Source organism: Pagrus pagrus (assembly GCF_965226575.1).
Source record: "Pagrus pagrus genome assembly, chromosome: 19".
Taxonomy (NCBI): Eukaryota; Metazoa; Chordata; class Actinopteri; order Spariformes; family Sparidae; genus Pagrus; species Pagrus pagrus.
This window is the reverse complement of record NC_140203.1, coordinates 16,655,674-16,678,035: the sequence shown is the minus strand read 5'-3', so window position 1 is coordinate 16,678,035 and position 22,362 is coordinate 16,655,674. Positions and strand designations below refer to the sequence as shown.

The 22,362-nt window shown below is 42.2% G+C and overlaps 2 protein-coding genes across 2 annotated transcripts; one reads left to right on the top strand and one right to left on the bottom strand.

The window, feature by feature from the left end:
- Positions 1 to 691: 691 nt before the first annotated feature.
- LOC311275070 (T-box-containing protein TBX6L-like) lies at positions 692 to 4,519 on the top strand (the record flags this gene model as incomplete). The annotated part of the gene is made up of 8 exons (XM_084383265.1): positions 692 to 819; positions 943 to 1,045; positions 1,743 to 1,907; positions 2,001 to 2,147; positions 2,558 to 2,634; positions 2,917 to 2,981; positions 3,067 to 3,286; positions 3,520 to 4,519. The coding sequence occupies 8 exons, from the start codon at positions 692 to 694 to the stop codon at positions 3,713 to 3,715; spliced, it is 1,101 nt and encodes a 366-aa protein (XP_084239391.1). The 3' UTR covers positions 3,716 to 4,519.
- Positions 4,520 to 8,868: 4,349 nt separating this feature from the next.
- Positions 8,869 to 22,246, bottom strand: crkl (v-crk avian sarcoma virus CT10 oncogene homolog-like). Its single transcript, XM_084383756.1, has 3 exons — positions 20,948 to 22,246; positions 19,498 to 19,972; positions 8,869 to 12,629 (listed from the first exon to the last, which is right to left on the bottom strand). The coding sequence occupies exons 1-3, from the start codon at positions 21,256 to 21,258 to the stop codon at positions 12,495 to 12,497; spliced, it is 921 nt and encodes a 306-aa protein (XP_084239882.1). The 5' UTR covers positions 21,259 to 22,246; the 3' UTR covers positions 8,869 to 12,494.
- Positions 22,247 to 22,362: the final 116 nt, after the last annotated feature.

Sequence of the window (22,362 nt, the reverse complement as noted above, 5' to 3'; positions counted from 1 at the left end):
ATCATTGTACCAAAGGACACCAACATCTGCACACTGAACTTATGCATTTTACATGTGGACCTTCTTAACATCAGGTAATATTCTCACCTGCCCCCCAACCACACACCCTCTGCTCCGACTACACCCCCCTCGTCTGTTTAGACCCCGCCCTCTCTGTGATGACCAATCAAGTTCAAGGCTCGAACTTTTCAAGGATAGAGACCCCCGGCCTGATTGTGTTTGACTTCAGTGTTAGAACACCTGAAAGCAGCACTTTGCCTCGTGACTTTGTTGGCGGACGACAGGAGGACACAGAAACATGCAACACATCTCTGGTGAGTTTTATCCCATTAGATCATCTAACCATGCTGTGTGAACTTATGCAACGTGACAAATCACAAGGTGCACTGAAGATTTCATTTTGTCAAATTCCTATCAGAAAAAAAACATGATTCTTCCACTGAATGAGAAATAGTGTGATTAAATGGTCAGTTATATTTCACTGGTTTGAAGAAGAACATTTAGGATAAATGAGGTCGTGCTCAACTAATCTCTTATCTCAGTATAAACATTTTAAGTTGAACTGTTCAGAGATATGACTCAGATGAAGTTCTGCAGCCTCTGTGAGACTATATTTTCCCCGTTTCATCAGATTTGTTTTCTGAACTTCTGCATGTCTGTTTCCTCCACAGACTTCAAATCCAATCTAACCATGCCCCGACCCCCTCCAGCAGCTGACTCATACCAGCAGGGCTCCATCAAGATGACCCTGGAAAACGCTGATCTCTGGAAGTCCTTTCACAGCATCGGAACAGAGATGATTATAACAAAGCATGGAAGGTAACAACGCCGGCACGTTGAACAAAACCTAGAAGGAATTGTCGAAGCAGAGACTGCATTTCTCAGGATTTGATGCCATGATTTGTAAAAAACCATTTTCTGACTTTCGTGTATTTGTTTCAGGAGAATGTTTCCACACTGCAGCATCAGTCTCTCCGGGCTCCAACCGTATGCCAATTATGTCGTCATGGTGGATATGGTTCCTGTAGAAAGCTTCAAATACAAGGTGAATTTGCAGTTAAACTCCTTTCAGACACATCTCAGCTTCTCTTTTTCTTCCATTTCATTCTTCTCCACATTTTGTTTTGCTTGCCGGGGACTGAAAACCAACAGATTGCAGTATGTAAAACGCAGCAGTCTGCAGCCAGACTCTGGCCTGCCCACTCTGGGCCGTCCACGGCTGCATATCAAAGCCTTTCATTGCTTCCTGTTTGTGCACTCTCGGCTGGAGGCCCAATCAATTAGCATCCCTCCTTATTTGCAATCGGTGCAAGAGGGAGCAGCCAGCCATCCATACAGTCAATGGCTCCTCCATCAGCCGCTGTGGCCCATTTGGTCACACATCTTGCTTTTAGCACACAGTTGAAAACAATGAAGTACATTATAAAGGGAAAGTACTGTAGGAGGGCAATGGCAGAGTGTTTGGTGGTGGGGAATCTGCAGAAACAGTGATTTCTTAAACTGCTTTCTTTACAAAAAGTGCATATATTAGCAAAAGTGAGCAGAAAAATAGAAACATAAACATAATGTTATGATTAGTCTTGCACTAAATCCTGCAAACAAAAATGTTTTCATGCATTACAGCAATCAAAATTTTAAAAAAAAGGCATTTCATGCTTCACAAAGACTTCTGATTAATCCAACATGTCCCCGGGTCTCACACTTTGTAACCATGTATCCCTCCCTCCCTTATTTCTCTGTAGTGGAAAAAGGAGCAGTGGGAGGTCGCGGGTAAAGCAGAGCCCCAGCCCCCGTGTCGGACATACATGCACCCGGACTCCCCTGCCCCAGGAAGTCACTGGATGAAGCAGTCGCTGTCTTTTCTCAAGATGAAGCTCACCAACAACACTCTGGACCAGCACGGCCACGTAAGTCACCCTCTTGCATGCAGTTAAATTATTATTTTTCTCTTTCCTCACGTGTGTTTTGGCTCACTCTGCTCTTTTTTCTTTACCCAACAGATCATCCTGCACTCTATGCATCGCTACTACCCCAGGTTTCATGTTACCCAGGCAGACAGTCCTTACACAGTCCGCTGGGGCCCGTTTCAGACCTTCTCCTTCCCAGAGACGACCTTCACTGCAGTGACCGCTTACCAGAACCCAAAGGTACAAACGTGTGCAGCAGTTTTACGAAACATTAAAGGTGCAGTGTGAAAGAGTTTGGCCACCTCACAAACAGGGGCCGCATATCACCAGAGTAACCGCTAACTGCTGCTAACCGTAGCCGCCGTTAGTTAGTAAGCTCAGTAAACCAAGCAGCCAGCGGTCGTATTAGCTGACTCTGCTCAGACTGTGATTGCTGGCGTTGTTTTCTGTTGGACCATCACCTCCTGAGATACAAAGTTGCTAGCGAGTTAGCATGCTATTTAATCACTGTTATTTCTTCACATTCTGTCAATAACTTAAGCTCATTTTTGAACATTATAAACTAAAATTCTTACATATTGCACCTATAACCCAACATTAACAGTTAATATTCCTGTTTGATGACTGTCTCTTCTTGCCTTTTTTAACAGATAACTAAATTGAAGATCGACCACAACCCCTTCGCCAAGGGATTCAGGGAGGGAGGCACCCACTCCCACAGTAAAAGGTAGGACTGACATAGTTAATATGGACTGAATATGTTGCATGGTAGTCAGGAGCAGTTCTACGCTCCTTTTCCAACTATTCTGAATGAGTATTTATTAGTTAAACTCTGTGGATCTTAAAATGATTGACTTATTTTTTGTTGTATTTTTCTGTATTTAATCATATGTAGCTAAAACATGGTCTGTGTCATGCTAATTTACTTTTGTTTTAAGCCAATATAAGCATAAAGGTGATGAAATCTGAGTGTGAGAAATAGTGCTTAACGTGGTCTATTCATTCATAGGTGTCGTCCAAATAGAAGCCCTCCTGCAAAAAGAGCCGCTCTGGACAGGAGTGAAAGCCCTCCGGGTAAGTTATTCTCAAGTTTTTACTCACACAGCTTCTGTCTTTACACTTTTATTGGCTCCTATTAAACACTGTATTTCCCTCTTAGGCCTGCAGAGGATGCCCTCCACCTCTCAGTCGGTGCAGGCCGGGAAGAATCAGGCCTCCACGCAGCAGCAGCAGCAGTTGAAGGGGGTTGACCTTTCAGCCTGGGCTCTGGAGCAGGACCCATCTGAGAGTCTCCACGCTGAGCCCCTGGAGCAGCACGAGTATGACTACAGCTGTGAAGAACAGATGGTGCCTGCATCCGTGGCGTACCAGCCCTACAGGTATGATTTAAGATACCCAGGGTGAGATTAAATCTGATGAGGAAAGTAAAACATTTATAGCACAGAAATAAAAGAAGGTGAGCAATAATGTAATAATATGTGAATGTTACAACGAGAGGGAGGACTGAATCATTCCACCTTTATAACCTCAGAGACTCCTCGACTGTTTAAAGATAAATAGACAGGAAGAATGACAATGCACGAATATTACTTATAACGCCACTTTTCTCCAGGTCTGTCGACTACGCCCGATTCCCACTGCCCTCCAGTGACGTAGACGCGGCGCACACCCCTGTCCACCCTCCGCCTCACCCACTTGCCACAGCTGAACACAACACACAGCAGCATGGATACTACCACCATCCTTACCATAACAGCCACGCAGCAGATTGGAGCCAGTACCCGCTCTTCTCCTACTCCTTCTGGTGATCACAGGAATGCTGTGATTATAAGTGGACCAGCAACAGACTGACGAGAAGTGTTAAAAGTGTATAAATGTGTATAAAGTTTTTGTTTTTTTGTATGTTGGGATCAGTTTTTTGGGGGGGTTTTTTCACTTTCACTGGAAAGAAGATTGTATTCATCTGAGGTGCTGTTGCTGTATTTTTATGTACCATGTTTGAGCTCGTCTGTGTTAAAGTAGATACAGTATGTGTTATGAGATGCAGCATATATAGTGCTATATCCAGTCAGCTGGGAAATAAGTGCGAAATTGAATCTGCAAGCGTGATGAAGAGTTGCTCCTATGTACTGCAACAGAACAGAACTTCAATAACACTGTTCATCAAATTGAGGTCACAAAGGTTCTTTGGACCCTCATGTTGATTTTGTACTCATCTGCAGCTGGAAATGCTTAAAACACAATGTGGTATAAGAATGATTTTAATGCATAACAAAACGTACTTTTATTCAACAGCAAACTGTGTAAAAAATAGAGTTTTAGAGTCATATCAGATAGATCATACTGTGTCAGAATCTGTCTGCATCAAAAAGTGACAAAATTGTTTCATAATAAATGGAGATGAACAACACCAAGTAAACCTGTGTGACACTCAGGAAGTCTGTTAGTCGTATCCTAAGGTATTGTGATTAAAAGTTAAGGACTTACAGCTAATCTGCTTTATAATGGGCTTGATAGTACTGAAAAGTGAATACAAAGCGATTGAATACGGGTCTAAAGCCATACAGCAGCCTGTATGGCTAATGCCAGCACGCTAACATTCTCACAATGACAATGCTATCATGGTGAGGATTAGCAGGTATAATGATTTTGATGCTTTTTCACTATTTCAGTTTAGCGTGTTAGCATGAAAATATTTTCATTGTTGATGAATCTCTTGATTATTTTCTCGATTAATCAATTTATTTGATTATTTGTTCACTCTGCAAAATGACCATCAGTGTTTCCCAAAGCCCGAGATGATGTCCTCAAATGTCTTGTTATATACCCAACCCAAACATTTTCAGACATTTAATAATCAGTGAGTTTTTACTCAAAATGATTAAATCAAGGTGGTTGGCGATTGACTTAAATGTTGACAATTAACACAGGAATCGTTCCAGCTATACTTAAAGGTACAATATGTAAGAATTGGTCGAAATTATACTCCAAACAAACAGGGGGCAGCATCTCGCCTGAGTAACCGAGTATTGCCACTAAGTGACGCTGCCATTTGCTTGTTAGCTCAGTTTGCCATGCAGCTAGCAGTCAGCACTGGGGAAGTGTTGGTCTTTACACCTCTAGCACAGGACCTTTGGGTGGGAAGGGGCTAGCTGGTTAGCATGCTAACCTCCGTAGATCTCTCTGCAACACAATACATAGACATGACGATGTGAAAACTGTTATTTCTTTTCATTCTGTTGATACATTTGAGTTCATTTTTAAAAATGTACATTTCTGACATGTTGCACCTTTAAAATATTAGAAATCATCTTGAGGGGATCATCCATCCAATGTCCATCAAATATCTGTTGAGAGATTTCAGTCTGGACCAAAGTAGTGGACCAAACAGTTAACTGACATATGTGCTCCTGTGGCTGAAAAAAAAAGTATAATTGATTCACATCAACGTGCGAGGGTACAACCAGAGCTCTCTCACCACCATCAACATATGAACATGCAGCTCTCTGCTCTCCAACAAGGCTGCAACGTCCCAGAAACTACATTCTCCGTCGGATCACGACCCTGCTGCTCCAGTAATCCCTTGCTACATTACAACTACCGGAGAGTGCAGCTATTAAATGTCACAAGAGCACAAAGTGCACGTCTTCATCAAGCGTACTTGAATCCTTTGAGCGCCAGCATTACACAACAACAACATGTTTAGAGGCAAGAAAGAGTGATGAACGATGGAGCGGAGACTGTCCTGGAGCAGTGAGTCTGACCTGATAAAGCGATGACAGACAGCTAGTGTGGAATTACCATCATAGTCTGGCATAGTTTCCCCAGCAGAAGGCAGGAACGTCTGTGCTGTAAATGTTTTACGAGAGAAAGAGAGGGAAGCCATATCTGGGACATTTATAAAGCTTCAGGGAGCGCACACAGCGAAGGAATTTTCTAGAACACATCAACTGACGTGTTTTTGTGTCATGCGCTTTCTTAACGTCGAGAGTATGAGTGGTAAAAAAAACACGGAGCATATGTGGTTGCCAACATTATGTTTCTAAAGACATGCTGGCTGCAGGGAGGTTTGAAAGAGTGACATTCTGACTGTGGGACGGTCGTTAAAACCTCCAGGTCTTCCTGAGGTAGCCTGGGTCATCTGGGTCACCCACATAGCTCATCCTGGATTCCTCTCACCTTACTATAAAATGAATTATAGACCACAGATGGGGTCAATTACCGTGCTCCACTTATAATCCAGCAGAGAGGGGCATGTCAGCGTTTAGTCAAGGCCTCCACCAGAGCCAACTAATGTTCTGGAGTTCTGTTCTAGACCAAGACGCCAAGGCAGCTTAGTTCAAGAGAGCTCCAAAAAGCATTTAAACGGAGTAAAAGACATCCACTGCTCTGTGCTAGCTATGCTTGCTGTAGCTTGCTACCGTTAGCTTGTTAGCTCATGACTCATTTTAACCATGGAGCCATTGGTCCTCGACTTGTCTGGACCGGGACGTCATTTATCTTGTTCACTGACTACAGATCACCTATAGCCTGCACAAAGTGGTGTTACAGACAGGACGGGGCTAGCCGGTTAGCATGCTAATTTGAGTAGACATCAACAAAACACAGGACAAAGACGTCTTTGAATGTTTTTAACCAAATTCTGACAATATCTTACAAATGGCTGCTTTAAGGGAAACTGCCAGTTCAAACAAAAGACGTCCTGGAGAACTAAAAGTTTTATCAATAGTGCACCATTTGTTTTGGATATTGTAATTTCAGGAGTAGCTTGAACAATTTGCATGAAGAAGTTAATGTCTATAGGACTGAGATAACTGACTGGCAGTTTCTGACGGCATACAAGCTATTCTAAGCAGCACTGTGCCAGTTACAATGCTGATTAATTCATGGGCTTACATCTTGTCCATCATGTCTACTCACTAACAATGGATGGATAAAACACTGGGGGCCCTGAACCACATTTACACACTGGTTTGACAACAAAATTGATGCAAGCCTAACAAAAGGCAGCTGATAATGTCAGTCTTCATGTACATTAGCACAGTTTTGATGAACATTATTCTCTGCATGAGAGCCGCTGTAGCTCAAACAGAGAGATGGTGCATTCAAGTCCGACCAATAAACGAGAAACTTTGATGTTATTTACATTTTTCTGACTATATTGATCAAATGTATAATAATCCTGTGTATTTATTTATATCTTTGTACATTCCGAAGAATAACATTTGTCACTCACCTAAAAAACAATATATAGTACATCATTTCTCTTCAACAATCATTCAATGTGCTTTCATCTCCGTGGGCCAAATACTGTACAGCATAGCAGCTGCCATCACAGCAAGTTCGAGGGCGGTGGTGGTAATGGACTGTAGGAAGGCCTTCATCGACCGTGCCACACATCCATTAACACACACACACACACACACACACACACATACACTGCCCCGGGGAGAGGTCAAACCAGCTAAGTTTGATTCATTATGGTCCTTCTCACTGCAGCCCCCGCCTATCACAGTCCAGAGGAACACATTGATTGGCATTAATGGCAGTTTAACCTCGCACACACACACTGACACACTCACAAAGCACAAGGCACCCACAGATAAAAGGCAGAGAGTGAGCTAAATACAGTTTCCTTAAATATGGAATAAAAGCCAAAATGTGACGAAAAAAACACTACCTCGCACCAAAATAACAGAACCTTAACATTGGTATCTGAATCTTTTTAATAGTCCTCTGACGTTTAGTGAACAGGGTGCGGACTGAGACAAATAAGAGAAGTTTTGGAGTAATATTAAGGAAGTTACATAAACCCTGTTACATTACGCTTAAGTTTCATCTGTTAGTGTTCATAAATTTGTCATTCAAAAGAATGACCTACATATTAATTTGTGCTTCAGGTATGCTTCAATCGATTGTCCCTCTGAATAGTTGGAATCCTCTTAGTTTCCGCTAAAAAGACCATATTCACATGGCGGCCATTTTCCTCTGACGTCATGCTCTGGGTGCAAAGCTCGAATGTCGTTCTGCTGTGTTTTGATCAGGAACCGAAAAGACAATGGTAGTGAAAATCTGGAGAGATATCGGGCCATATTTGAAGGCTGAACAACATATTTGATAACCTGTCAGCATTCGATCACTGCCTAGCTTACATCACTCTTTGATTACATCCAGTGAGTGTCTAAATAAACGTGTCCAAGATGTGCATTCATATTTTAGAATTTATGCCCTTCCTGTATTGCACAACACAATCAAACAGTAATGTTAGCTAGGAAGTGGTTGGATGCTAACATTAGCTAATGTGGGATCATACATGGTGGTTTGCCTTCATATATGGCCCGATGTCCCACCAGATTTTCACTATCCATCCTCTCCTTCTTTGCTGATCAATCGCGAATCATTGAAATGATGATGCGTCACCCTCCCTATGTTTAGGGACATTCAAGCTTCCTACTCTGAGCGTGACATCAGAGGAAAATGGCTACCGTGTGACTATGGTCTATAAGCACCGAGGACGTAAACATGCATCCTCACCACCAGAAGCCATACTTCTATAAAATGGTGCAAAATGACACACACTAATATAAACAATCATTTGCCATATACATATTAACATTCATTCATTCATTGACTTCTACTTGTCTTATTTGTGCCTGGTTTGAGAAGTGTTGCACAAACAGCCACAGGACATGCCCATCTGAAACACTGCCCTTGAAAAGTTTTCCATTCCCCTATCTCTAGGTCAGCTGACTTTCTTTTATTAGCACTTCATTAAAATTCATTAATTGCTTCCTTTCTCCTGGGCGCTGCCAGAATCAAAACTGGAACTGTCAAAAATTAGAGCAGGAGCAACTGTCCTGTGCTCCAGATGCACAACCTGTGACGCCAGGCTGCTGCAAAACACGTCCACGCCCAGCCATCTGAGGACAACGTAGAGGACAGAGACGCCAGACGGAGCATATTAAAGAAGTAGACGTAAATTTTATTTACTTGTTCTGTACATAAAGGGTCAATACCAGCACAGGTGTTAACCATGGGAAATATTAACACATGTAAATGGTATAAGAAAATAAAAGGCACAATTTTCAATTCTTAAGTAAAAGACAGGCTTTCCTAGAATATGAGAAGAGCACAGTAATACTGTTAATGCCATTACAAAACAACTCAAGCATGAGAAAAGCAAGTTCACCTCAAGAAAGGAAATGATCAGGGTGTATTGCTTAATTAGTAGATTCCATTAAGTTTGATGAGGAAAACCCACACTGGTTTGTTTGCACAGACCAGGAGGGATCAAAATAAGAAACCTTTATTTAATAAGGACAAATGACATTAAGCAGCATTTGGCCAGTTAGAACCATCTCCCCGGGCCAAGAGGTCATGCACAGAGGCAACCAGCAGGCATTTTTTCCCTTTTGTAAATGTCACCATAGGTACATCGCTCATTTTAACAAAAAAAGCTTGATTTAAAAGCCGACTATAACCTAACCAAAAAAAATAAAAAATAGATTGGGATACAACAAAAGGCTGCACAATGTCTCTCTGAGTGAGCGGCTGAGCAATGTTTTGAATGGAAAGCACTGGGAGAGACGGGAGGTGAAATAGTTCATTATTACAGCAGAAATCTAGAGGTCGGCACTGTTCAAACACACTGTTTTATCCTCGGCTACTGCTGATCAAAAGGAATTGGTTGCAGCACAAGATGCTCTCCACTACGATAGGGTCAGTTTGCATTAAAAAAAAACAACACACATATTGTGCACAGATCAAACATTAAAGGAATAAAGCTGGCTGAAATCCTAAATCGACGAGTGTAACATCACATTAAAAACAAGGTTAGAGAGGGGATTGCATGCGCCGACAGATGCACTTATCTTACTCTCTGACAAAAGGCGTTGATGGGATCTCATTTGCTTGCAGAGACATTTTCTCCTTCCAAGACCTAAGACACTAGCTGTGTTCGAAATCATCCACTCATTCACTCACTCCCCATCCCCTACATCGTGTATATGATATAGTACCCTACATCATGTACACGATGTAGGGTACGACAGGAGGAGAATTGGACACTACACGGGTCATTTTCTGAACGTGGTTATGTCAGCAGATGCGCCAGATACTCATGTTTCGTGAGTGGGCGCGCCGAGCATCATGTAAACAAACCTGACGGTATAAAGATGTGATTCTTCATGGCGGTTGTGTTTCTTGGTCAATAAACTGTTCAAATATCAGAGGTGGTGAGTTTGGTTTTGTCAGCTACTGTTTTGTGTCCTCGTCATGAGCTGTAAATGCTCGGGGTTGTGCACAAGCTGTAACATACCTAGCGCGTGCAAATTAACGTTAGTGGTCAGTAGCTATTTAGCTCGTGAGCTATCGGCTACTTTCTTACGAAAAAAGTTGTATTCTTCTTCTCCCCTGACAAACCACGACAGCATTGCATTGTGGGATACGGGAGCACAATGTAGTGTACATCGCTTGTTCACTCAATTTTGCAGTGCATGAAATCAGCCACGGAGAATTCGAACAACACTACAAAATGGCGAACACACTATATAGTGCACTACATCCGTGATGGGGGGCGATTTCGAACACAGCTACTGATACCCTTTTTACCAAAGTAGCTCAGGGGCCCCATTTATAAAATAGACTTACAATCAATTCTGAAGAATTACTTAATCTGAGTATATGTAGTTATTTATTACACTTTACTTTGACGTTGAAATGATCTTATCTCTAGTAAAGTCCTGCTGCTTATGTAGCGCTATTGCAGTGTGGGGTGCATATGCGTCCAAGCCTCTGGGGAACTTTATACGAGTGTTATGAACAATCTGTTTCAGCAACACATGACCAGGCTACGTTTGGCTTTGTTTTGTCAACCAGCTATTTAGTCCACAGAAAAATACGTCAACTGGCTCTTCAACCACCGCCAGGATGTGGTCTTGCAAAGAGCTGAGACCGATTGCGTCATTTTAAGCTAATTTGAGATTTCTAGATCAGAAGGCGAGCAGGTTTACATGGGACGTCTAGAACCTGCATAAGCGAGGGTTTTATGCTCAGCATCTTCTGCGAGTCGAACGACAGCAAAACATAGGAAACTATCTTAAGACTTCAAGTATGAATCTGAGAAGTTTTTTATAAATGAGGCCCCTGGTTCTTGAACCGTTTCCTTTCCAAGATTCTTGAGACCTTGGTGCTATCTAACGAACCAGCTCGGCTTCCACCAGTTTTATCGCTGTAATCAAGGATGCCTCATCAACGTGGACGTTGCACAATGCAGAACAACCTGTAGAATATGACAAGCCCACTTCGGTTCGCTCTTCAGGTCGAGAAAAAAACGTGCTACTTTTTGACTCTTGATAGGAACCAACCTTTCAGGTTCCAAACCATTTTATTTTTGTCGAAATGCTCCAAACAGTCCCATGTTAGTGGAAAAGGGTTTTTAGAGTTTCTCACCTCAGTGGGAGGTGTTCTGTCCTCTTGCCCACACTGCGTTTTAAGCTAGCCTTGTAGTCAAGATGCTTGTGGGAAGAGCCCTTGCTATTTGACCTGTTTCTAAGCGTTGCACTCCTATGCAGAAAGTTGACATATATCTTCTTGTGCTTGGCGCTGCTGGCACTAAAAACCTGCTAATCTCTAAGCAATGTCCTTTTAATTCAAAATAATGTGAAGGACAGTAAAGAGAGGTACCAAGTGGACATGCAAAGTTACCACTCAATCATTCATCTTCTCCATGTCACAAATAATAATAAAAAAAAAACCCTATTGATCATGTGGCACAAATAAGAGAAAGATGAAATCACATGGCCGTGTCGTGTCTTAATTAATAAAAGATAAATAAGTCTCGTCAGCCAGACTTGAGCTAGATCCTCCACAAACCAATCTGACTCCAGTCGCACATCGCATACACATCACAAACCTGCTGACCTGAAAAGCTCATGGCCAACAAGTGTGTGTACATCTGTGTGCTCGTGTGTGATGGTTAAGGTACAACAGTGACTTGATTGTTTGGAGAAATAACATTTGACTGGCTGGTTAGCTCCTCATTGCCTCAGTGCTCTCCAAAGTCCATGTCGCACAAATATCCTCACATCAACGAAACAAACACACACCACCACGTTCTAAAGTCCCCAAGACTTCAAACATGACAAATATTCAGAGAATCAAATAAAAAAAAAGACCTGTCATGACATAATGTGGTAAATATCTATTGTGAACACACACACACACACACACACACATGCACTTATACATACGCACACACATACACACTCACACTGATGCCCAGTGATCTGGAAATGAAAAGGACACTAATGCAAAAACAAAAAAAACACTGCCCAGCCTGGAACCAAGACATGGGAAAGGGAACTGGGAGAAGTGGGGTCAGGTTTTAGTTTGGATCCAATGTCCAAAGCTGTAAACAGTCAGAAAGCCTTGCAACGGTTGGCAACAACAGAGGGGTCGCTATCATTGTACAGCCCCAAAGCAGGCAAGCACGTAACCGACCCGGTGAAGCTGGCGGGAATGGTGGAGACAGCCAGCACACTCAGGTGCAGGTCGATACTGGCGAGAGGGTCCAGTCGAACTCTGAGGTCAGTCACTCTCGTCCGGATTCTGGGGGTCTATGATTTTGACATGGGTGAATGGGAAGAGACCCCTCCGTCCGTTCACTTCTCCCTCCCACTGACCATTGATGTTCATCCGCGTAACCTTGACGATGTCACCAACCTGAGGAAAGAAAGGACAGGATTTCGAGTTATCGGACTTGTTTTCAAAACAGGCAGAGTGAGTTCTAAAAAAACAGATTGTAATTTTAATTTTTTACAACACGTTGGCATTTAGGGGCCACATTAAACTTCAGTGCCTTACAGGGTAATGAGTGGGACTCTCTAGACACCTCTGGATTCAGATCTGATTTAGAAGGCTACGATGCCATTACAAAATGATTATGGATACATCTTGATTCATTTTCTTCTCATAATTTATTCTACCGTGTGACTATTTGATACTTTTAAAACATAGTGAATCTGTGATAATCCATAAGAATTCAGATGCTCGGCCATCTTCACCAGAAGTCAAAACAGTAGCCTAGCTTAGAACGTAAACATGAGGTACATGTTTTATATCCATTACGTTTCACCATCCTATTATTTAAGCCGTACGGAATGGAAAAACCTGATGAAAATGGTGAAAAATATCGCTAAGCCCAAGATAACGCCCTCAGATGTCTTCTTTAGTCCACAACCCAGAGATAAACATTTAACTGTCAAAGAGGAATAAAGAAACCAGAAAATATTCACATTCAAGAAGCCGGAATCCGAGAATTTTCAACTTATTCTTCCTTAAAAAATTACACAAACTGAGTAATAATCAATATAGTAAGCAATTTATTTAATAGTTTACATGTTATTCATTAATTATTGAAGCTCTAGTTGAGAATTGGGTTTTAAATTTCTGACTTATCTGCACCAACACAATTTTTCAAGGGACTGAGAATAAATCTTTCCCCCACCCCTGCAAATGTAATCAACCACCCCCATTTTTAAAGTTTAAGTTCTGTACCAACTCACTATAACATCCTGACAATCAGGATACTTCAACATTTAGGGTTGATTAAAATGCAATAACAAAACAAGTCAATTCCACAATATGCCACCTGTCAAGTTATTCAACATGCAACTCCCTGTCCTATGACATAATCAGCGGAGCAAAGAAGTTATATAATAACTTAACAGTGTATCGTATTTAAAAGTGTCATTTTGACAAAATGCACCTACGGATAAAATAACAGAATGCACAAGGATCTACTTGAATTTTAAGCTGGGTAATAACTGCTGCACCTGACTTTGTTGCAAAGATATGCATAAAATGAGACAAGAAAAATACAGCACAGTTAAAGGTCAACAGTTTTCATAGCCAAAGGGAAAAAGATGCATTTGGCACATGGCCAACTTTTATTTTAAAACCTGCTCCAAACTACACTGCATGTGTAAGAGCACAGAGCATCCAGCACTACAGATTTCTTAATACACACTTTTAAAAATAAAAGCTGTTTGTCAGATCTCCACATGCTCATGACACTGAGGTTGAAACAGACGACAGAGCTGTCGCTCAGATGGGTTTGTGACACTGAAAGTGACCTCAATCTGTTAAAGCCATATGTTCTTTATCAGGATTAGAAGAGAAAAGTCTCCATCATCAGAACCATGATTGAAATGTGAATGTGAGGGCACACTATTTGTAGCTTTCACTTCAGAATGAGGCTTCAAGGACATCTAGTCCTCAACATTATCTGTATTAATAATCCCTGACGCCGCCCCCGGAATGACAAGAATGCTACTTAGTCATAAAAAAAGCTTCCTACAAAACGTCAGTCAAAGAGTGATGAGAAAACCTTGAATCGGTCGGTTTGAATGAATCATGATGTGGTAAAAAAAGATTGCCATCACGTACATTCAATAAAGGGTGGAAAAAAATAACTGCCACTCACAAGTTTTAACGTGACGTTGGTTATGAACGAAAACTGATTTACATTTCTAAGTGTGTTGAATAAGTTCTCGTTAATCTTGTACTTTGAAATATGTCTTGACAAGAATTGCAACAAATCCCAATATATCAAATGAACTGTGACCAAAAATAGAAAAATGAACTACAAAATAGCCTATATATCTAGAACCTGATTTCATTTTTTGAGAACTGCTCGTGTCTGAAGTGAATAAATAATGACTCACAGCTTCTGCTTCTTGAACCCCAGAGGCCCCAGAATAGCCACAGTACAAAACTGAAGGGGTTTTGCTTTAAGCTATGATCTATTCTGAGCCAAAGACGGAGATGGATACGAGGGACATGATGAGACTGGGTAAGGTATGTGTTTTCAGTGCAAAGCAAGTTTTTAGACCAGTAAATCAAAAATGCCACAGGAAATGCTAGGGTTTCAGCTAGTCTCTTTCTAGTGACTGGTTTCTAGGGTTTCTGCTAGCTTCCTTCTCAATTTAAGTAATTACGACACAGACTACGCAATGTTGCAAAAGTGCAACACTGGGTTTTGTGCTTCATCTCTGAACTTCTAAATTGGGCCCTGTCTATTTCAGGCTTAGTTTCTTGCATCTCTTCTCCAAAACTTCCAAAATAGATACATAGAGAACATTTCAGTAGCGCAGACTGAAAACCCCTTAATCACAAAGTTTGTATAACTTATAGCATTGCAGAGACAAGTGCCAAGATACTGTAAGAATAGTAAAACAAAATGTTGTGGACAGAAAACTGATGCAACTGAGTAAGAGTTACCCTCAGTTCTCCTGTTTTAGGCCAGGGTTGGTGTGAAGCAAAGTAAAGAGCAAAGGCATCACAGAAGAGCAGCAATTGTACCTGCACAGCAATGCAGTACAAAAGTCTGGGGGCATAACAGCAAAGGGGTCTACTGCAGGTGGTCTCTATGTAGTTACTGACAGTGTTGAGTGTGAATTACTAACGTTATTGGGATGGACAGCCTTCAGGTTTTTCCATAATTGTTCAACAAATCCAGCCAGAGAAGTAAAATATTTGGTTAAAGGAGACCATACACAAACAGACCCAGACACCAGATGCAATGACAGTAGCATCCTTATTTCTTAATTGTAGTTGAAAAAGATATTTGGCAGCATCAATGTCTTTCATCTAATTAGACTCTGGCTCAGGCTGGATGGATAGAATATGCCAAAAAACAGACCTGCAGCCGTGAAGTGGACAATATGTAGAGAGACACTGCTTCTTTACTAGGAGGTGTAAATCTTCACTAACCAGTTTGATTACGATTCTTTATTTTAAAAAATGTATCACTCACAGATGATCTCTGCCTCACTCCGACATACCTCCTTCATAAGCAACGTTAGCCTAATGTCCGCCCTTAATTCAAAGCATGGGAACAACATAGCAACATAACTTTATTGTCTCACGATTATGCTCCACACCTGCATCGCAATGTATCTTATAATCTCCACACCTCTATTCTTTACCCATTGTGACTTGTTAATGCACACACAGAAAACAAACCGATAACTGGACTGTGTTAGGTTGAAGCTTGAAAACCTTGCCCACATTTAAAGTTATTTCTAAAACCCTGGATGACAACATCATGACTTAGCATTAGCTAAGATGAACACACAGAGTCAGAAGCTTGAGGTGCGTCACAGAGGACACAATGTCAGGTGGGTTGATTGGTATGAGAAGACAAACCATTGTAGTTAGGCCTACAGTATGCTGACACTGAATTTACAGCTTTCCTTATTTTAAATGAAAACATTTCAGAATTGAATTGACAAGTTAAAGTCAGTCCTTCTGTATCTTAACAACGTGTGAGGAAACATGAGTAGAATGGAATGAGTAGTATTAGTCGGAAACTGTTGCGGAAGCACATATTTGAACAGCCTCTCATCATCCCCAGGATTAGCAAAATGTGGAAGTTGAAATAGTTTTCACAACAGCAGCACATTTGAGGTGTGGTAATGTAGGCCTGTGAAAAATGTTGCTGAAAAAAAAAGAGACGTCAATACTTTATCTCACAGCAGCTCTGCATTTTGCAACATGAATAACATCTAGTGTCTTAAAGTAGAACAGTGGGCAGTTAACAATAAAGAAAATGTTAAGCACAAAGATATCTTTATCATCTAAAAGCAGTGATGGGCGCTTGGGATATCTCCAGCTTTTATTGAACAACTTACTAATAAGTGGAGCAACCATCAAAATAGTGTTTTAATTGCGTCCCTGCTGCAGCGATTGTAAATGTAAAAGTGAGACAGTTTTTGGGAGATTCTTTGTTGAATCATAGTCGTTCTGAGGTGGCAAGATACTTGTGAAGACTTGTAGATCTTTTGACATGAGTCTACTGAAAATACATTCAATGTGTGCTTTACCCATTCGCACACCATGAGACAGCAGTCACGGGTTAACCCCCAGACTCTCCAAACGCCAGTCTGCAACTGTAGCTCTATACACTGCACTGCTAGACAATATGATTACAAGGAATGGCATACGTGCTGAATAAAGTCATGTTTCAGTTCTCATATGCTCACTTTAGTTGCTCCCTCTTTCTCTTTTGCCAGGTCTGTCTCTCTTTGTGAAGTTGGTTAAATGAACATTTAGATTAATAGAAGTTTCCATCTCTACTCGATGCAGCTGCTGATAAAGATGGGCAGCGGAGGACGCAGACCCAAACCGGCTGACAAGTCTTGTTGACCAGTTCAACTCAAGTCACAGTATCTCTGTCTGTCTGGGGTATTAAGTATATCAAGGGGTAATTGTTAGATATTGTAAAAAGGGACGCGGGAGAGAGCAAAAAAGACAGGACTAATGTTGTTAGAGGGAGCTGTCTAACCTTTAGCGTGAATACCATTCACCAGGTTTGCTCATGGTCCAAATTTACACCCTCATTTCTGTACAAGAGTCACAAGGACAGCTTGTTATACTGTACCCAGCTGCAGAGGCATAGTTTACTTCCTACATCCGCTGACACACTCTGATGTCAGTGAATGGCAGAAGAGATAAGACAAGCAACTTTTCATTCTCATCTCTCCCCTGGGGGTGTCACCACAGCCTGGTCTGCTGTCAGAGTGGCACATTTTGGAGCTCCAGCATATTTATGAAGTGCACATTATGCGTTACATCACATGCTTCAACATGTTACGGCAGTCGAAGCGGATTTGTATTAGCCAGAGTGCATGGCTTGGAAATGCAAAAATGTGCTGCTGCTAACGTAGCAGCTAGCTGGCTAGAAGGAAGATTGAGCATGAGCCACTGACATCCCTCTTCCACCAAAATGGGACCAGTTCCACTCAGGTTCATGCACTTAATTTTGAACAGTTTGGAGCATTTCTACAAATGTTGTGCCCTTTGTTGATGACATCCTCGGAAATGGTGGAATTGTGGCCCGATTCCCTAAATAGCACGGAGGGTTGCAACTGTTTCAAGAACCAAAGATTATCTGGTGGAAAAGGGGTATGAGAGCAACAGACTGGTAGAATTGGGGTTGCACTCAACCATCAGTGGAAATACTATGGTCAGTCTAACCACAGAGTCCCCCGTCCACCCTGAAATTACAACTGCCTCATTTATTCATCTATCATTCCAGGAAAAAAAAAACACACCATGGTGTCTATTAGACAAAGGACAGAAATCACACATGCTCCCTCACCTCACCATGATTTCTTGTCCAATCAGAAGCCGCTGAATCACTGTTGACCTACCTAGTATTTGTCTAGTATTCATTCATTCACCACAACAACAAGCAGTATAATGCCAGTACACAAAGCAACAAGCTGAAGTTGACCCGAGGTCCACTTTAAGGCAAATTTACTAGAATCTGATTTCTCCTAAAGACCTGGGGACAGCCAGACTTTCTCTGAACCACTGCGTCACACCACAAACACCCAGAAACACCCGGCAGGCGACAAGCAGAGCAGCTGCCGGTTGGTTATGAATCCTTTGGTGTGACTACGCAGCGAGAGCATAGTTTTAAGAGTTGGGTGATTGGAGAAGAGATGCAAAATTATCTTAAGATACTTTCACACATAGCCCCAGCAAGATTGCTGTGGTGACTCTGGTGTTTCCCCCCCGTGCTCATTAATAGCAACTGACGAATGCAATTTCAATGCGGACTGCAGTTTAACTTTACAAGAAAATGTGCAGAGCAAGAAAAATTCCGCTTTACGTGAGAAATGGACTTTCTATATTTCCATTTTTATCAACTATGACAACTATGAAATGCTCGTTTAAAAAATGAAAAAGTTAAAGAGTGAAAACAAATTAATTATGTTGCCCCATTATCTCTTGTCACTAGTTAGCTTTCTCCATGCAAAAGCATTTTTCTTTAGGCTGTCAACATTTACATGCTTGACCTTGATCTTACTGCTTCTCCTACTAGAGATAAAAACCAGTGAGGATGTGATGATTTCAGGAACAAAAAACTAAATATTCTGTCAAACTCTGAAGTATTATCTTCTGCAGCAGATGTTCTTATTAAAATTCATTCATATTCATTTAATATTCTACACCATAAAACTCATAAAAATTCATTCTTAACTACATAATTAATTGTGCAGGCAATGGTAAGCTGGACCCAAGTGTCTTCTGTTAAATAATGCAGTTGGACACATTTTTTAACATTGTGGCAGAGATGTTGAAATAAAAGCTTCATTGAGGCAGTGTAGCTTTAAAGAATAACTTAAATAAAAAAAATCTACAGTGGCTTAATTTCTCCCCTTGCTGCAGTGATGTACAGGTGACTCCAGCACCCTGTGACATCATCTTTTCAGCCTGGTGTTGACAGACTTTTTAAGCTGAGTAGTCTCCTACAAGTTGTGCCTCTGGCACTTAACTTGGCATGGAGGTTTACTGCATGATGATGCATTACTAATCAAAAGGTACCGCTGAACAACAATCTGATGTGACGCTCATGTGACAAACATTTCTAACATGACCTAGATTCTGAAAATGTTAAGATATTTTGTGCTTGGTCATGTTACCTAATTTGAAAAACAGAAAGAGAGAGAAGAGAGAAATAAAACACAAAAGACAGCTTTAGATAAAATAAGGGATAAAGTGAAATCCCACTTTACAATACCTCTAGAGCAAGAGCTGTTTTGTCATAGGCACACGGCACTCGTTTTTGGATGGCCTTTGCCATAACGGGGCCGTTCTGCATGGACGGTAGCGGGGTGATGACTGCTCCAGGTGTGCCAGGGGGCAGCGGCGAAGGTGTCTGGGGCTGGGCGTAGGCGTGAACGAGGGCGTGGGAGGGCTCGGGGATCCCGTAACTGTTGGAGTTGCGAGATCCGTGGGAAGGCTGGCCGGAGTGAGGCGAAGGTCGTACCAATTTCTCCACATAGGGCACAGGGATCATTCCGACACGTCCCTCTTTACTCTTGGCGCTCCACCACTGCTCTTCTGGCTTCTCCAGGATGATGAGTATCTCTCCCTTCTTGAAGGGAAGGTCCTCTGCATCGCTGCCGGTGAAGTCATATAGAGTCCGCACATACTCCAGGTTCTCCTCTGGGCCGCCCATGGGCTGGATGGGACAACTCACTGTGCTTGGGTACCTTGAGAGAAGGCAAAGAAAGGAAATGCCATGTGGTTACCACAAAAAGAAGGACATGGTCAAGTTGATACTGAAAATGAAAACAGGGACATGTTTCTGTCATGTAAAACACATTTAGGTCAAACGGCATTTATTACCTTTGTAAAAATTGGGCTACATGTGTACCTTAAATCACAAGATAAACATCTTCATAGACTGTTTTAATGTCTAAAGAAACTCTTCTTTTTCATGACTGAATAAACAAACTGACCTTAAAAGAACAACACAGTTTCATACCATTTTACTTTGTTCATATAATCATATGGGACAGCTTGCTTATTCAGTTGTGGAAAAATACATTTCAGAGTTTGTATAACTACCTCATTAATATTGTAAATATCAAAACACGAATTCTGAATTTCTCCTCCAAAACTGCATAGTGCCCTTTAAGGAAAACTTCCACATGGATGTTTACTACACACAGATAGTTGGTCAATAGGCTTAAATAAAACACAATCTTAAAACCAAGTTTAATATCCAATGTCTTGGAGTAAGACATGAAAAAAGGCTGAATGTTTACTGATGTCAAGCTCTTTCATCAGTGCTGAAGTAGCAAAATGCAATGCCTCATTGGTGCTATGGCTGTATGTCAGTAAACACTGCTAAAAGAGTACATAAACATTCAACCTATACCGGCATCTTGGCTGGTGATCATTTCTCTTTCCAACCTGGTGGTGCTGGACACCACCCACCAGACTAAAAACAGCAAACTGAATGTGTGGCAATGCCGCTGGTGTGTCCACAAGCACTGCAGTCTGACTGAAAGTGGGTTAGTTTGGATAAAAATAGACCACCTAGTTAACCTAGATCAGCCAGTCTGACACATCTATGATGCCCAGGTGCTATGGTATTTCGCTATGGTATTTCATCATGGTGTTTCATCATGGTGTACACATCTCACAATCATGGTAGTCAATGGGAGGGGTGCTGAACTCACCTGGGGGCTGGCTCTATCAGCGTGGTCGTATCCAGGTAGTGGATTTTGTAGAACTCCAGGAGAGCAGGGAGGTGGTCAAACTCTTGGTCGCCTATCTTAAACCTCTTGCTGGGCAACGAGTTGATGATATAGTGAGACACTTTGGAGTTTTCAGAGACTGACAGCACGTAGTCGCCCGGGCAGGTCGACGAGTCTCGAACAAGAAACATGCCATGTCTCTGTCCTTGTAACCTATTCTGTGCCTCTACTCGTGACACGGGTCCAAAATACCAGGCGGACCGGTCAGCTGAGTCAAACCGAGCAGTTGACATTTCTGGTCAAAAATAATAAGTTAATACGAGTCTAAAGAGACGAGGAAAGGGGGAATTACAAAACAGACTAGACAATAAGTTAAAAAAAAAAACGTGTATGCGTTGGCCAATCACAGCAAATTGGAGGCTTTGGAGGATGCAGGGCAGGGCATTCGTCGCCCTGAGAGGGTTTGCACAAAACGCAGCAGGCTCCAGAGACTTCGGGTTAACACAGAGAGAGAGAGAGAGAAAAAAAGAAACAACCAAAAAACAAAAACAACCTGACGTGTTCAGAGACAGGCTGCGACTGGCTGGATCCAACTTTGGAGCATAATGTGGTTCCTGTGTTGAGCAGCCAACGGCCGAGCGATCGTTTAAACGGTCGAGAGAGACAAAAATAAAAACTTACGACAGAGAAACATCGACGGAGGCCGAAGCAACAAATGATCAATGAAGCTTCCCTTTTTCGTTCCGCCTTCCGAGAAAACAGCGGGCTTCTCTTCTAATAATTTACCTCCTTCCAGTCAGTGTCCGTTATGATAACGGAAAAGGTGGCCTCAGCTTTTACGTCTGTTTAAATCCTCATGACTGTTTAAAAAAAAAAAGAAACAGAGAGAAAGAAAGGTCGCCAGCAGCCGCGGGTTCGGAGGCGAAATGATTAAGTTCGTATCTCGTTGATCTCACGATAAGGCACACGTCATGGAAATGCGTTTTTGAATCCCCTCTCTAGACTCGGAGCAGACTTTTGAGGCAGCACAGCAGAAAAATGGCGGCCCGCAACACGTCTTCACACACAGAATGATTTCACGGCAGCGGCTCGTCTCCTGCGCGTGCATCTCAGGTGGCGGCACGTTCTGTCGCAGCTCTCGCGTGCATTCCACGGCGCTCACGAGGGATCCCGGCCCGGCGGCTATATATTTTCTACTTTCCCTTCTTTCTGCTCGTCCCCCCCCTCACCCGAGCCACCACAAGTGCGAGTACGAGACCGAAAAATGGCGACGGGAGGGCAGGTCCCGCTTTCTATCTGCACGTCACTGACGCCTGGAGGGGGAGGAGGAGGAGGAGGGAGGAGGAAAAAGGGGGTGGGCGGGTGACGAGGCCACGGACAGCCCCCCCACCACCTAC